Source organism: Tachysurus vachellii, chromosome 2 (genome assembly GCF_030014155.1).
Source record: "Tachysurus vachellii isolate PV-2020 chromosome 2, HZAU_Pvac_v1, whole genome shotgun sequence".
In the NCBI taxonomy this organism is placed as follows: Eukaryota; Metazoa; Chordata; class Actinopteri; order Siluriformes; family Bagridae; genus Tachysurus; species Tachysurus vachellii.
The window spans coordinates 20,742,746-20,757,613 of NC_083461.1; the positions used below are offsets into that span (position 1 = coordinate 20,742,746).

At 40.4% G+C, this 14,868-nt stretch overlaps 1 protein-coding gene across 5 annotated transcripts in view; it reads left to right on the forward strand.

Annotated features, from left to right (window-relative positions):
• The window catches only part of LOC132841172 (retinoic acid receptor alpha), an 83,627-nt gene extending 68,969 nt beyond the window's left edge, over positions 1-14,658 (forward strand). For 4 of the 5 annotated variants that reach the window (XM_060863427.1, XM_060863417.1, XM_060863436.1 and 1 more), the window contains 7 exons: positions 574-722; positions 4,120-4,261; positions 12,499-12,659; positions 12,893-13,069; positions 13,150-13,354; positions 13,822-13,980; positions 14,157-14,658. In XM_060863427.1, the coding sequence (XP_060719410.1) occupies positions 574-722; positions 4,120-4,261; positions 12,499-12,659; positions 12,893-13,069; positions 13,150-13,354; positions 13,822-13,980; positions 14,157-14,359 (1,196 nt within the window). In that variant the 3' untranslated portion in view covers positions 14,360-14,658. The remainder of the gene's footprint in view (positions 1-573; positions 723-4,119; positions 4,262-12,498; positions 12,660-12,892; positions 13,070-13,149; positions 13,355-13,821; positions 13,981-14,156) is intronic. The other variant, XM_060863452.1, reaches the window with a different exon arrangement.
• Positions 14,659-14,868: the final 210 nt, after the last annotated feature.

Here is a 14,868-nt window from a genome sequence, read left to right on the forward strand (position 1 = left end):
ATATGCTTACATACCGAGACCAACACACACACAGAGTGGAGGTTGTGGTTAACACGACACCAGCTAATAAAACACATCCTTCTATTTACACCCACTTCCTGAGTGCAGATCTGTTATTCGAGATGGCTGATAAATAAAACACTGTTGCATTCTTAAAGAAAAAGAATAATTCACTGTCGAACCAGTGACACCGATTTACTAGAACATGTTCCCAAGTGTTTCATTCACAAGTTTCCAGTTGTTGTGGAACTTCTGTGAAACAGGTTTCTTTCTGTTCTCAATTACGTTTTTGGCAGTTTATGGAAGGAGTCTCCAGTGTCCTGGCTAACTTTTCCTTTTACAGAGAATTTCAGAAGTTTTTTTTTCCCAGTTTCTCTGCAACAAACAAATCATAACGTTTTGGAGTTTTGAGTGTTGAATGTCCCACATCATGAAAAGTAACTATACAAATGGATAAAAATGAAACATGTCATTCTTTAGAGTGTTGTTAAGAGAATGTAGGAAATACCTAAAACCTATATTAAGTGGTTTCCCTTTTATTTATATATTTTTTCTTTCTTTTTTCTTGTTCAGCCGTGGAGACGCAGAGCACGAGTTCGGAGGAAATCGTCCCCAGTCCGCCGTCTCCTCCTCCACCACCGAGGGTCTACAAACCCTGCTTCGTCTGCCAGGACAAGTCCTCTGGCTACCACTACGGCGTCAGTGCCTGTGAAGGATGCAAGGTAAAACACACACAAACGGACCCTCAGTTCCTTCATTTCATGTAAAACTGTGCTTTTCTGCATCATCTGTGCTTGGCCCCCTGCCGTATCGCTCATTATGATTGAAATGTGAGTTTTGTTATTCTGATTTGTACTTTTGGCCAGTTTGTAGGTGTGTGAAAGGTAGCTGACGCTTCTGTATTGATGCTCAGGTCGAACTCTTGTCAGAGGATCAGCTGCTTTTAAATCAATATCCAGATCATTGAGGCAGCGAGGTTAAAAACCCGAACATGAGCAAAAGATTTGCGGCAAATTTCTCTGTTTTAAAATACTATAAAAAAGGCAAGACTAAAATTTTAAATAATTTTGATATTTCTAAAATAAAAACACTTCTGATGTTCTTTGATTTTTTTTGGTTAGTTTCAGAGCAAAGTAATAATTTTCATAGAAAGAATAAATAAATAGGGGGGCATGGTGGCTTAGAGGTTAGCACATTCGCCTCACACCTCCAGTGTCGGGGTTCGATTCCCGCCTCCGCCTTGTGTGTATGGAGTTTGCATGTTCTTGGGGGTTTCCTCCGGGTACTCCGGTTTCCTTCCCCGGTCCAAAGACATGCATGGTAGGTTGATTGGCGTCTCTGGAAAATTGTCCGTAGTGTGTGATTGCGAGAGTGAATGAGAGTGTGTGTGTGCCCTGCGATGGGTTGGCACTCCGTCTAGGGTGTATCCTGCCTTGATGCCCGATGACGCCTGAGATAGGCACAGGCTCCCCGTGACCCGAGGTAGTTCGGATAAGCGGTAGAAAATGAGTGAGTGAGAGAGAATAAATAAATAAAAGCATTTATGAAGTCTGCTTGTGAATAAACGTTTAGATCTCAAGTATATAAAAGTGTATATTCTTATGATAAAAGATTTAGAAAGCAAGTCCCGCATTCAAAAACGAAACATAATGAAGCTTCCTAACGATAAAATGATTGTTTTTTTTCTTTTAAATGGGAAAAAAATCTAGCTTGCCATTCAACATTCTGAACATTTCAAATTGAGACGTGTCTAGAAATAAAAACAAAATTCATGCTTCAGAACAAAAGAGTGAAGTGATGAGTGATGCTGAAACAAAAATGAAAGCTAGCTTGTCAGTGCAAGCCTTTAGAATAAAAGCTTGTTTTTTTTTGTTTGTTTTTTTAATGAATTTTATTTTAACTCTCGTGAGGCGAAGTTTGGTTAAAGGTGCCCTTCCACACAAAACTGTTTTTACTTGTATTTTTTGATATGTGTTAGGTCCATATGTGTTTGTGTTGTGTCGTGGATTTGAAAACGAACTGTTACCTCCCCGGTCAGTTCTAGCCACTTAAAAGAAATAAGGGGAGAAATCAGGTCAGTTGGAAAAGCTTGTCAGTCTGACGTCAGAGTGACTGAGCTCATTACTATTCATGAGCTCTCCCACTTGAGACCGCGCCCCCAGAATTCGTGTAGCTCAGTGAGTTTCCTATACAGCAAGGATGGCTGAACATCAACAGGCTTGTGAAGAAGCCTTTCTGCTGCAATTCATGGTGATTGTAAACAAATTTCCTCTAGCCAAGGCTACTTATTGCGCTGGGTGAATGAATAGTCATGCTCTCATATCCTAGCGGTTAGCCAATCGGAGCCAAGCAGCATAGCTCATTGAATATTAATGAGAACTGGCGCAAATCGAGCTGAGTCTTCCTGCAGGCTTTCTATACCACACTAGAATGGCTTGAAACAAGGTAACCAAGGCATTTTTTCTACAAAAAAATGTTAGAGTCCATGGTAAACTTCAGACATTACCACAAATGTAATGAAATACGTGTGGCAGGGCACCTTTAAGGAAATCTGGCAGCTCTGGAATTTTCTGGCATGGCTGGTTTTGCATTTGTAGGTCAGACACAAAATACAACAGTGTCTGCTGAACACATCCAGCTGTGTGTGTGTCTGTGTGTGTGTGTCTGTGTGTGCGCGTGTGTGTCTGTGTGTGCGCGTGTGTGTCTGTGTGTGCGCGTGTGTGTCTGTGTGTGCGCGTGTGTGTCTGTGTGTGCGCGTGTGTGTCTGACCGTGTGTGCTGACTGTGTGTGCGCGTGTGTGTCCCCGTGTGTGTGTGTCCCCGTGTGTGTGTCCCCGTGTCTGTGTGTGCGCGTGTGTGTCTGACCGTGTGTGCTGACTGTGTGTGCGCGTGTGTGTCCCCGTGTGTGTGTGTCCCCGTGTGTGTGTGTCCCCGTGTGTGTGTGTCCCCGTGTGTGTGTGTCCCCGTGTGTGTGTGTCCCCGTGTGTGTGTGTCCCCGTGTGTGTGTCCCCGTGTGTGTGTCCCCGTGTGTGTGTCCCCGTGTGTGTGTGTCCCCGTGTGTGTGTGTCCCCGTGTGTGTGTGTCCCCGTGTGTGTGTCCCCGTGTGTGTGTCCCCGTGTGTGTGTGTCCCCGTGTGTGTGTGTCCCCGTGTGTGTGTGTCCCCGTGTGTGTGTGTCCCCGTGTGTGTGTGTCCCCGTGTGTGTGTGTCCCCGTGTGTGTGTGTCCCCGTGTGTGTGTGTCCCCGTGTGTGTGTCCCCGTGTGTGTGTCCCCGTGTGTGTGTCTGTGTGTGTGTGTGTCTGTGTGTGTGTGTGTGTCCCCGTGTGTGTGTCCCCGTGTGTGTGTCCCCGTGTGTGTGTCCCCGTGTCCGTGTGTGTGTGTCCGTGTGTGTGTGTCCGTGTGTGTGTGTCCGTGTGTGTGTGTCCGTGTGTGTGTGTCCGTGTGAGTGTGTCCTCGTCTGTGTGTCCTCGTCTGTGTGTGTGTCTGTGTGTGTGTCTGTGTGTGTGTGTGTGTGTGTGTGTGTGTGTCCGTGTGTGTGTGTGTGTCCGTGTGTGTGTGTGTGAGTGAGTGAGTGTGTGAGTGAGTGAGTGTGTGAGTGAGTGAGTGTGTGAGTGAGTGTGTGAGAGTGTGATGCGCTATTCACGCCAAGAGATTTGTTCGATTTCTGTTTCTTAAGCCGTCTGTTACTGTAGCCAAGCAGGGATGGAGTGTCTGTGGATTCTGTGGTGTGTTTGTGTGTTAGAGGTATGAAGAGCAGAGTACCCAAATGTGTTTCATCTATCTGCCAGTAGTTGTCTTGTAAAACACACTCTCACACACACACACACACACACACACACACACACACACACACAAACTCTCTTTCCACCTGTAGCTTTGTTTGTTTTGAGTTCCGTCTCATGCAGCTCCTGAGATTTTAAATCATGTTTTAAATTCAGTTCTCACACAAACCCCCTCATTATGCAGGAGCGATCGGATCACCAGCATCATCAGCATCTAATCTCTCTAACAGTTCGAATCAAGCCGCTACGAATCGTAACACACCGTCATTTTTCAGAACGTCATAAAAAAACGAGAATCCCGACATCCTCGTATTCAACGCAGTGTCCGTTTTCTCCACAGGGCTTTTTCCGAAGGAGCATCCAGAAGAACATGGTGTACACGTGTCACCGGGAAAAGAGCTGCATCATCAACAAGGTGACGCGGAACCGCTGCCAGTACTGCCGCCTGCAGAAGTGTCTGGAAGTAGGCATGTCCAAGGAGTGTGAGTAGCTGCTTTGCTTCATCATATCTGCGCCTGTGTTTATTTATCTATTGCTAGCGGTGAAGAGTTTAGTGAGTGTTAGAGGTTTAAAAAGCAGTTACTGAATCGATTGTTGGTTGATCTAAAGCTAGTACCTGTAACTTGTTTGTTTACTGCTGATGCTGTGAGCGGCCGTATTGATTTGATGTCGCTTGGGGTTGAGGAGACCGTTTGAGGTTAAGAGGTTTATTCAAACGAAGCACCTAAAATGGAAAGTTTTTTTAACCAATCAGCTTCACTGGGAAGTTTCTGTTTAGTCTGTATTAGTTTTTTATTTTGACCCATTCCTGCAGTGTGAGATATATTAGACTTTTGTTTGTTTGTTTGTCTGTTTTAAAACAGACAAACAAACAAACAAAAGTCTAATATATCTCACAGTGACTCTGACCAGGCAGTTACTAAGGATGAAGGCATGAATGTGATTTAAACTGGTCTTTTGTTGTTTTTTTCTTCTGCAAGTTTCATCTCTGAGCGCTTACTCCTGTGTTCCTCACATGAAACCCACAAGTAACAACTTTTCGTGTACTTTTGTTAGTCTTATTCCCTTTTAGGAAGCTTTCTAATTTAAAAAATAAATAGATAAATAAATTAGGGGAAAGTGCGCATAGTATTCATGTCTTTATTTATATTCGTTTTGAACATCACAGTCCTAATATCACACTTCAGCATCAGTGACCGTGTTCAGATCAGGACCTGGAGATGGTGATACCCATTTATCACATTATTGATATGTGGGGATGTAGTAGCCTAGTGGTTAAGGTGTTGGACTACCAATCAGGAAGTGGTAAGTTCAAATCCCATGTCCACCAAGCTGCCACTGCTGTGCCCCTGTGTAAGGCCAATTGCGTAGCTATATGAAATGAGATAAAATCTAAGTGGCTCTGGATAACGGCGTCTGCCAAATGCTGTAAACGTAAATAAATTGTCACAGCGTGTATTGTTTCGATTTTTTGCCAGTGATTACACACTTGTTTTGGAAGCAGTGAGATGTTTTGAAAACTGTTCATATATACTGTACATACACAAATATATAGAAGAATTGAAATGTATAGAGTTGCTAATGATAAAAGGTAACTTAAACTTGGAAACTCTTGTTTAAGGGTTTACTCTCAACTTCACAGAGAAATAATAAAGTAAATAAGACATAAACTTCATGAATAAAGAAAATAAATAATTAAAAAAAAAACTAAAATACCACCTCTGCTGTTATCTGAAGCTGTTGTGCAACATTTTTTTACTTGAAATATATAAAAGATATTTTTAAAATTGTATATAAAACAACAGGGTTCCCACGCGTCCTGGAAATCCTGGAAAATTAATGACCAATGTTCCAGTCCTGGAAAACACATGGAAAATGAGAGAAAACATAAATTGTCCTGGAAAAAATCTTGTTGTCCTGGAAAATTATTATTTTTAAATATTCTTGATCATTTAAAGAACAGTTTACAACTGATCGAAACAATTAGTAACAGAAAGCGCTCTGTACAGGGACGCTGAGTTTTGACTGTTTTTTGTTATGCTGTTTAATCTCGCTGTGACGGATGACGCTGTCTTGTGTTGGCGGTTTCAGGTGCTAGGAATGGTTTAAGTGCTCAAATGTTTTCAGCAAATGGTGACAGGTAAGCAGGTTATATTAACCTTGTTAATCTGAATATCATGTGCAAGGGGAATGCACAGCAAACTAAAGCATGCATGACGGCATTGGCCTGAGAAAGGAAAGGGTATTAATATGTGCGGTCTTTTTATTTTATAAATGTTGAAATTTCATTCACATGAGAAATTGTCTTTAAAAGTATAGTTAAGTAATAGCCATAAAGTGTACGTTGTTTTTAAGACTTCTGGAGAGAAGAACATATTAGTTTAGGCCGTGAATCTGTGAGCCTTGTATTTTTTTGCTTAATTTGAAATGCCCTGGAAAAGTCCTGGAAAATGTTCTCTGAAAAAGAGTGGGAACCTTTGAACCTTGGAAGCAGCAATTAGATTTAAAGCTTTAAAGTTAAAACTGTAAAATTGTATATCATTTTTGTTCCACGGAAAAACCCGGAGTTAAAAAATTGTTTGCTTGTTTAAGTCTAGTCTGATTTAATAAATTTAAAATGTCAGAAATAAATAGAATAATTCAGAAGTAGAGCTAGTTTATAAGTCGATCGTTGTAGTAATAACAACCTCACTGTGTATTCTTGGTCTCATTTTTCTATGAATAAATTCACATTTCTGTACAGTGAACATCCAGACAACAGGGATATGAACCCTGCTAGTAACTCGGGTTTGTTTACAGCCATCTGGATGCAAGACTGGATGCAGACGTACATATACTTTATTACAAGCTCCACCCTGTGGAACTATTAGATCCATTATGTTTTATTTAACACCTTATCCAGTACCGGTTTAACTAGGTTGTCGTCTCATTGTGAAGCTCCTGTTCGTTCAGCATGTTCACTCATCTTAATCCTAGACTAACAGGAGCTAGCATCTTCAGCTAGCGTGTGATGTCTGTGGGGTTGCAGTACATCACCCAGACTTCAACCTTGCGTTTTTGTCTTCAGTTTGTCTCTTGTCGACTTGGCCCATTGTCCCATGGTCATTTGTAGCTGTCTGACGCGTGATCCAGGATTAGACTTGCGATTAGTTTAGCGTGAGAAACCAATGCCAAATTTCACTGCGTGTGCTGAAGTGAAAATGAGGAAAGAAAAGCGAGTGCTGAAGTGAAATGTGTCATCAGTCTGGCAGTTTTTCACCGTCTCGGGCTATTTGCAGGTGCCCCGTGGGAGAAGAGAAGCAAAACATTTTGACACGGCTAAACCAGATACGACATGAGTAAAGTGTGTATTTAAAAGCTAGCAGAGCTGGGCGGATATAGTAACACTATAGACGCTGTCTGAAAGCTAGAGCAATGGTGACATGCTGAGGCGTTAAGGATGTACAATTTTGTCGCTTGCTCTCGGACACATCCTGAGAAATGACGCTTAGTCGCCGAGGTTTACAAATAACATATTGAATTCTAACATCCGTCCCACATCTGTGCTGAGCTAAAAAGCCTCGATCTGCCATTTAACAAAAGCCCTGTTAATGACACAACCAATATTTAAGGCATGAAATTCGTTAGTTGTTTAAACTGGCAGAAAAACATTTTCTCCTAAGTAGATAAGTGTCACAGTATCTAAGCCCCGCCCCGATCATAATAATTTTAAGCTTATTGTGTTTGTAAGCATGCGCATTGATGCGCATGCAACCTGGTTACTGAAGGACCCGAGTTGCCTAGCAACCTGATGGTACGTGGTTTTAACCTGACTGAAGAATTTATTGTAATGGGATTGATGTCAATGTAAATATTAACGTTTTGTATTACAGATGAGCACTAAAAGCCCCGGAGTGCTGCTCAGTGTCATGATGCTACGCTTGCTATGAACGGCCGTATATACACCTTGAACATATCTTATAAAAACTATTTATTTTGCATTTATACTAGCAAGAATCAAAATGCAGAAATTTCCACTTGATGTGCTAACTTGCGTGTTTCAGCATTATGATTGCACCGTGTTTGTGTGTTTGTTTGTGTGTGCGTGCTATATACCACATATTTTTTGTCAGAATGTGTTTCCATGGTGGCGTACACTAAAACACACCCACACACACATCAGGGTTTTCCCTGTGGCTGTGTGATCACACATTCTTTCAATTCTGTCTACTAGTGTCAGACTTGAGAAGTTAATTGGGAGAGGCGAGAGAACGACCTCACAGCAGTTTATCCTATTCTTTTCTATTATACACTCGCAGATGTGTGTGTGTCCAGCACTCTTTAGAAGTGAATAGGGTGATCCATCATTGCCAGATTACTGAATCTACAGCAGTGAGCTGAAGCTGCACACACTCACCATCTAGTGGACACTCAGAATTTGTGCGTGCGTGTTTTGTGTGTCTGTGTGTCATTGTAGAGATGTACAGTGCATTCCATTCATATTAAAATCATTGTAATTACAGGCTTGTTAAAAATGCCTGCACACCTTTGTCAAGGACCTAATTTCCAGAAAGCTCTGTCTTACTAGCGAGTGATGTCATAGTGAGTCACATAATTAAACATGACTATAAAGGTTCACAAAGATTAGTAAATTGTCACTTCTCATTTTCTGTTATGGATGAAATAATAACAAATATTGTTGTCTAATTGAGTTTTTGCAGGTGTTTCCCATTATGAATCACAAATTTCTGACTCCGAGAAGATAAACCATGAAATTAGTGAAGTTCCGTTATGAATAGAATCGATAAGAATTGATGTTTTTAAGTGACAGAAAATTAGGTGTCTGTTATTTGAAAGAATGGACAACGATTTGTTTTTTCCAAACCAATATAAAGGTTCAGCTTGTGGTCTGCAGTCACCGTTAAAATGCAAAAGGTTATGCTAGAAAGGAAGCTGATATTTTAAACACGATTACATCAGCAGTCAGACAGTTTACACACCAGTTTAAATGATGCACAAACACATCAGTTTCCTGTTCCTCTCACACACTCCCTCAGTTCCATTATAGCTGGAGCTCATCTCCCGGCGGGATGATGCTGAAAAGAGGAAGAGGAGAGGAACATGGACATTTTTATCTTTCCGTTGAATTTCATGCACGTGACAGACGAGCTGCCAGCGGTTTAATTTTCTCCCCCTGAATTACAGCCGCAAGAGACACACACCCATTTACGAAGACCTTCTGCTGTAGAGAACCTCCATCATTATGAATTTGTAGCACAAGATAAAGATGTAGAATTCCAACCAGGATGCAACCATTTATTTTTCAAATATATATATATATATATATATATATATATATATATATATATATATATATATATATATATATATATATATATATATATATAATATATCGATCGAATGAATTCTTTAGTTATTTGGTTAATTTTAGGTTCCCCCCATCCCCACCCCCACCCCAGTAAAACCTCAAGTCCCCACAATGTAGGTATTTATCTGGTACCAGTAACATTGCTTACAAAGTAACACAAACCCTGCATCATATTCCCAATGATTGTGTATTCAGTTATGGAAGCAAAAATTCCCCATATTCCCCGTTTACATCCTCATAATGTAGGTATTTAATAACTGTCCCAATAACAACGTGTTCACACATACATACACAAAATATTTATATATTTTAGATCTTCTTTAGGGTACGGTACATTATGTTCACTGTGCACCAGAAATTTTTCCCTTTCATAATTTTTTTCAATCCAAAAGGTAGCCGTGTACCTGGTCTTTATAATAAGGCAACTTTAAACTCACCTTCCTCTTTCTCATTGCTTTAGTTCTCAGTGAAGGTTTACCTAGTGAATGCCAAGATGAGAACAACACACACACTCACACTTCCCCTGCAGGATCTTTTGTGTGACTGATGAAGCGAGCATGCTAATAGTTCTTTAATGGCTTCATTAAACCGTGTGTGTGCAGCGCACCGATCTGTCAGTGCGGCTAACGTGGCACTGTTAAGCACGGCCCGCTTTTATTTAGGAATTAATTTCACCTCTCCAGAGGCACAAAGATGGAGGGAGAGAGGGAGAGAGAAACAGAGCATTAACGTTCACTGAGATTACAAAAAGAATAATGGAACGACAAGCAGCATGAGGCAGTTGCAGATTTGTGTAGCTATATGTGTGGCGAATAATGCTCACACACAATGGTGATAAATCACAGAATCAAGTAACATATGACATGTCTAGCCACTAACCTTAAAAAAACAGCTGTGAGGATTTCTGAGAGGATTTTTTTGCTCATATTCTAAAAAGGGTTCATAATTATTTCATGCTAGTCAGTCAGCTAGCGAATGTGAGCTAAAGCAAGAAGGTTTCTGAGCCAAATACTAGACACCTCGCTAGCTAAATGAGCTAGATTTCTGAGGGATTTTGTGTTATTTCAAAATTCATGTTCATTCATTCAATGCTGAACATAGCGAGCATGAACTGAGGGGATGGGACAAAAGAAATTATACTTTATTTATAATTATTTTATCCTAGACAGCTAGCTAGCTAGCTCGTTTTTTCTCACATCAGCTTTCTGATGTGAGATCTGAAGTGACAGGATACCTGAGACAGATTTGATATATTTTATTTAGATTTCGTAAAGTTCGGTCATTTAGTTCTAAACAGCTAGCTAGGCTGAGCAAAGGTGACTTGATTCTGGGAGGGCTGTTTTAACTAGTTTAAACTTTTGTAATTAAACAAAATTAAATGTTTCGTTTGATTAATCATTTGCCAGTGATAGCAGCTAGGTAGCTAGCTAAAGTGACATTATTTCTGAGGGTAGTTATTATTTACATTCAAACAAGGTTGATGTTCATTGACTGTTAAACACAAGTTTTTTTCACAATGTCAAAACATTTATTCATTTTTTTGTACTTGTCGGGCACTCACTGTGGACAGCAAAGAAAGAATTTGATTGTACTGGGAAACTTGTTTCCTTACTGTGCATATGACAATGAAATCTTAAAGATCTTAAGTTAACAATGGCAAACCTGACAGGATTTCTGAATATATTTACAAAGAATATATTTACCTCATCTTTTTAAAAAAATCATAATTGTTTAATGCTAGGTAGGTAAAGTGAAAGGATTTCTGAGAGGATTTTTTAAGAAGATTTTTAACGTATGTCCATAAGAGAAAATGTTATTTTGAAAGAAAAAGGACAGGGTTCCTACAGGTTTCTTCAAGTTAAATTCAAGTCTTTTTAAGACCTTTTTAAGACCATTTATATAAAAAATTAATACCTATTTCACGTCCCTACCAGCAAAGAAAAACAAAATCCTTGAACTTGTGTTCATTTATTTTTCAAATGTGGAATGGGTAAAAGATAAGCCAAGCAGTGTGAAAAATAAAAACATTTCAGTAGGCCACAAGAAAGTTTGCCGAACAATGTTAAGTTGTTTTTTAACATGAGCTAGCTACTTTTTCCATGCTGGGAACATGGGGAACTGAGAGACCCCTGAACAATAAACATCGAAAATCAGAACTCAACAATAAAGTAAATTAAATTAAGAAACACAGTCAACTCCTTAGCTCTTCACTCAGGGCAGCAATGTCTTTATCAAGGACAGCCAGTTCGGTCAACTTCTCCTTATGGCCTCTCCTTATGGCTCCAGCTTATGGCTGGAGATCAGGTCAGCCATCTTGCTTCCTGCCTTCCTTTCAGCCTCCTCAGCCAGCCTGTCCGCATCCCTAGCCAGACCCTGATGGAAGGAGTTTGTTTTTGTCCATTGAGAGCGTTTATGTGCTTGGACGACTTGGCATGAGACTCTAATGCCTTCATTCCCATTGTACCTAGCTGAACCCTTTTTTTGCATATGGTGCAAAAGGCCTCAAAAACGTTGTTGTCCACTGGTTTTAACCAATGACGAAAAGAGTTTTTGGTTTTTTTTTATCATCCAGCCACGCTTCATTAAATTTACATTTTCCCATAACCTCAGAATGAAATTGGTAGCTAGCTAACGTAAAAACAAACTTTAAAAATATAACTGCGTGCGTCAGTCAACCTTTCCTGTGGAATGCTGAGATTTTCATTGATTTCTCGCGCTTCTCCTTTGCTTGTTGTGTTGTGTTGTAGTCTATGGCTGTGGTGTCGTAGCGCGTGATCTTCCTTTACTGAAGGCATTACGTGTTCGCAGTATTTTGTACGGTGACCCGGGGCTGCGTTGCATTCTCAATTATTGGTTCCGCCACTCTTTTATACTACGTCATTTAATCAAAATAATCGTGGTTGACAAAGAAACTTTGACGAAAATTACAATATGGAGAAGTTACATACAGCACAATTTTTAAGACCCAGACATCAAAATTCAAGACTTTTTAAAGACTTTGTAAGGTATTATTTCCAAATTAATAAATTCAATGTTTTTAAGACTTTTTAAGACCCCGCGGGAACCCTGAAGGATAGTTAGCTAGCTAGCTAGCTGACAGAAGCTGGTGTCCATTTTGCTGATAGGAGTTTTAGTTCATCTTAAAAACAGTTCGTTTTAGTTCTGTGCTAAACCATTAGCTTGCTAACATAAACCGAATAAAGTGATTTTTGAGGGGATGTTTTTGAGAGGAACATTCAGACACATTCATTATTATTTAATGATTGATTAAATCTTTTAGCTTGTTGACATAAATAAGTGACAGGACTTGTGACGAGGAATTAAGGCTAACATCGTCCTTTTTCTCTGTAGCGGTGCGGAATGACAGGAACAAGAAGAAGAAGGAGGAGAAGAAGGTGGAGTGTGTGGAGAGCGGTGTGCTGAGCGCTGACACAGAGCTAATGATCGAGTCTGTGAGGAAAGCTCACCAGGACACATTCCCTTCACTCTGTCAGCTTGGCAAATATACCACGGTGTGTGTGTGTGTGTGTGTGTACGAGAGATAAATTAACTTAGCGGTGTTTTTCATACAGTAGTACTGAAAGTTTAGCTTTAAGTAAGAGTGAGAAAAAACAGCAACTATGTACTACACAATGCTGTTGAATCCTGGAATTGTGATAGATGTCTGCTACAGCCCACGGAAACCGTCAACGGTAAAGTATTCCGACATCATTGTTCTAAGCTGTGTGTGTGTGTATGTTTACAGAGTAACAGCTCGGAGAGACGCGTCTCACTGGACGTTGATCTGTGGGATAAATTCAGCGAGCTGTCCACCAAGTGCATCATCAAGACGGTGGAGTTTGCTAAGCAACTTCCCGGCTTCACCACGCTCTCCATTGCTGACCAGATCACACTGCTCAAAGCCGCCTGCCTCGACATTCTGGTGAGAAAGACACACACAGAGAGTAGTTGTGTTTAGTGTCAGCCTTGTTTTGTTGCTAAAGCTACTCCTTTTGTTTATAGATTCTGCGTATCTGCACACGCTACACACCTGAGCAGGACACCATGACTTTCTCAGACGGGTTGACGCTGAACCGCACGCAGATGCACAATGCCGGCTTCGGACCACTCACGGACCTGGTGTTCGCCTTCGCCAACCAGCTGCTGCCCCTCGAGATGGACGACGCAGAGACGGGCCTGCTCAGCGCCATCTGCCTGTTGTGTGGGGGTGAGAACCACAGACACACAGTGTCTATCTTACTGTAGCTACTTTAGCTTTATTTCCTTGTTTCATACTTATTGTTAGATAAAGAGATCAAATAAGAAAATAATATATTTTTATTGTTAGTTTTTATTTGTAGTAGTACTAGTATAGTATTTTTATACCGTTACTATAGTATACTAGAGGATTATGATCATATTTTATTTGTTTTTACAAATTTACTAAAGTATTTCTGTTCCATTATTGTTTTATTATAACTATGTATATTATAGCTCAGTGTTACTCCTTTTTTTAAATTTAGCTATTTATACTGCAACCTACATTTCAGTATCCACCCACATGCTGACAAATAAAATAATCATGGACTCTCAGCACCACCTAGTGGCAACACGGTGAACTGCTTTTTAGGAATACACTGCATCAAACAAAATCCCTGTAGTTTAATGTGTGTTTGTGTGCATGTGTGTAAGCAGATCGTCAGGATCTGGAAGAAGCCGATAAGGTGGACGTGCTGCAGGAGCCACTGTTGGAGGCACTGAAGCTGTATGTGAGGAAGAGGAGGCCACACAAACCCCACATGTTCCCCAAGATGCTGATGAAGATCACAGACCTGCGGAGCATCAGTGCCAAGGGTGAGTCTCTCTCTCACAATCACACACAAACACACTTTTTTGTTTGTTTGTTTTAAGCTTTCTGGGTTTAGCAGCTTGTTTAATGTTTAAATATATTCTGGTCTAAACAAGATACCAGCTTTATAACACAACTTTGTTTACTAAATGTCCTATTTCTCCCTACTTCTCCCTTTCAGGGGCAGAGCGAGTGATCACACTGAAGATGGAGATCCCTGGCTCAATGCCTCCTCTCATCCAGGAGATGCTGGAGAATTCAGAGGGGTTGGAGAGCACAGGGAGTGGAGCTAATGCACGGTCAAACCCCGCTCCTTCAGGCAGCTGCAGTCCCTCACCCACGCCTAGCTCTGCCCATAGCAGCCCATCCACGCAGTCACCCTGACACTCACACAGAGACAGACAATATCCTCCTCTTCCTCTTAGCCCCGCCTGCTCAGTGCTGCAGGGGCTCGGTCGTCCGCCGCATCACTTGCCTCTCTCCGCTGCTGTAAAGACTCATCAGACGTTCGGTAGAGAGAACATTTTACAGACACGTAAACGTGAACAAGAGCGAAGAACTCAGAACTTGTGTGGACTTTTTTTTTCTTTTTTTTTCCTCCAACATCTCAGGCCTGGACTTCACCACGATGAATAAACGATGGACTTGGCCTAGTTTCCAAAAGGCCTTTTTTTCTTTTTCTTTCTTTTTTTTTCTTTTTTTTTTTTTTACAAAAAAAAAAAAAAATATACATATATATATATACACACACATATATATATATATATATATATATGTGTGTATATATGTGTATATATATACGTATATGTGTATATATATACACATATACGTATATATATATATATATATATATATATATATATATATATATATATATATATATATATATATAT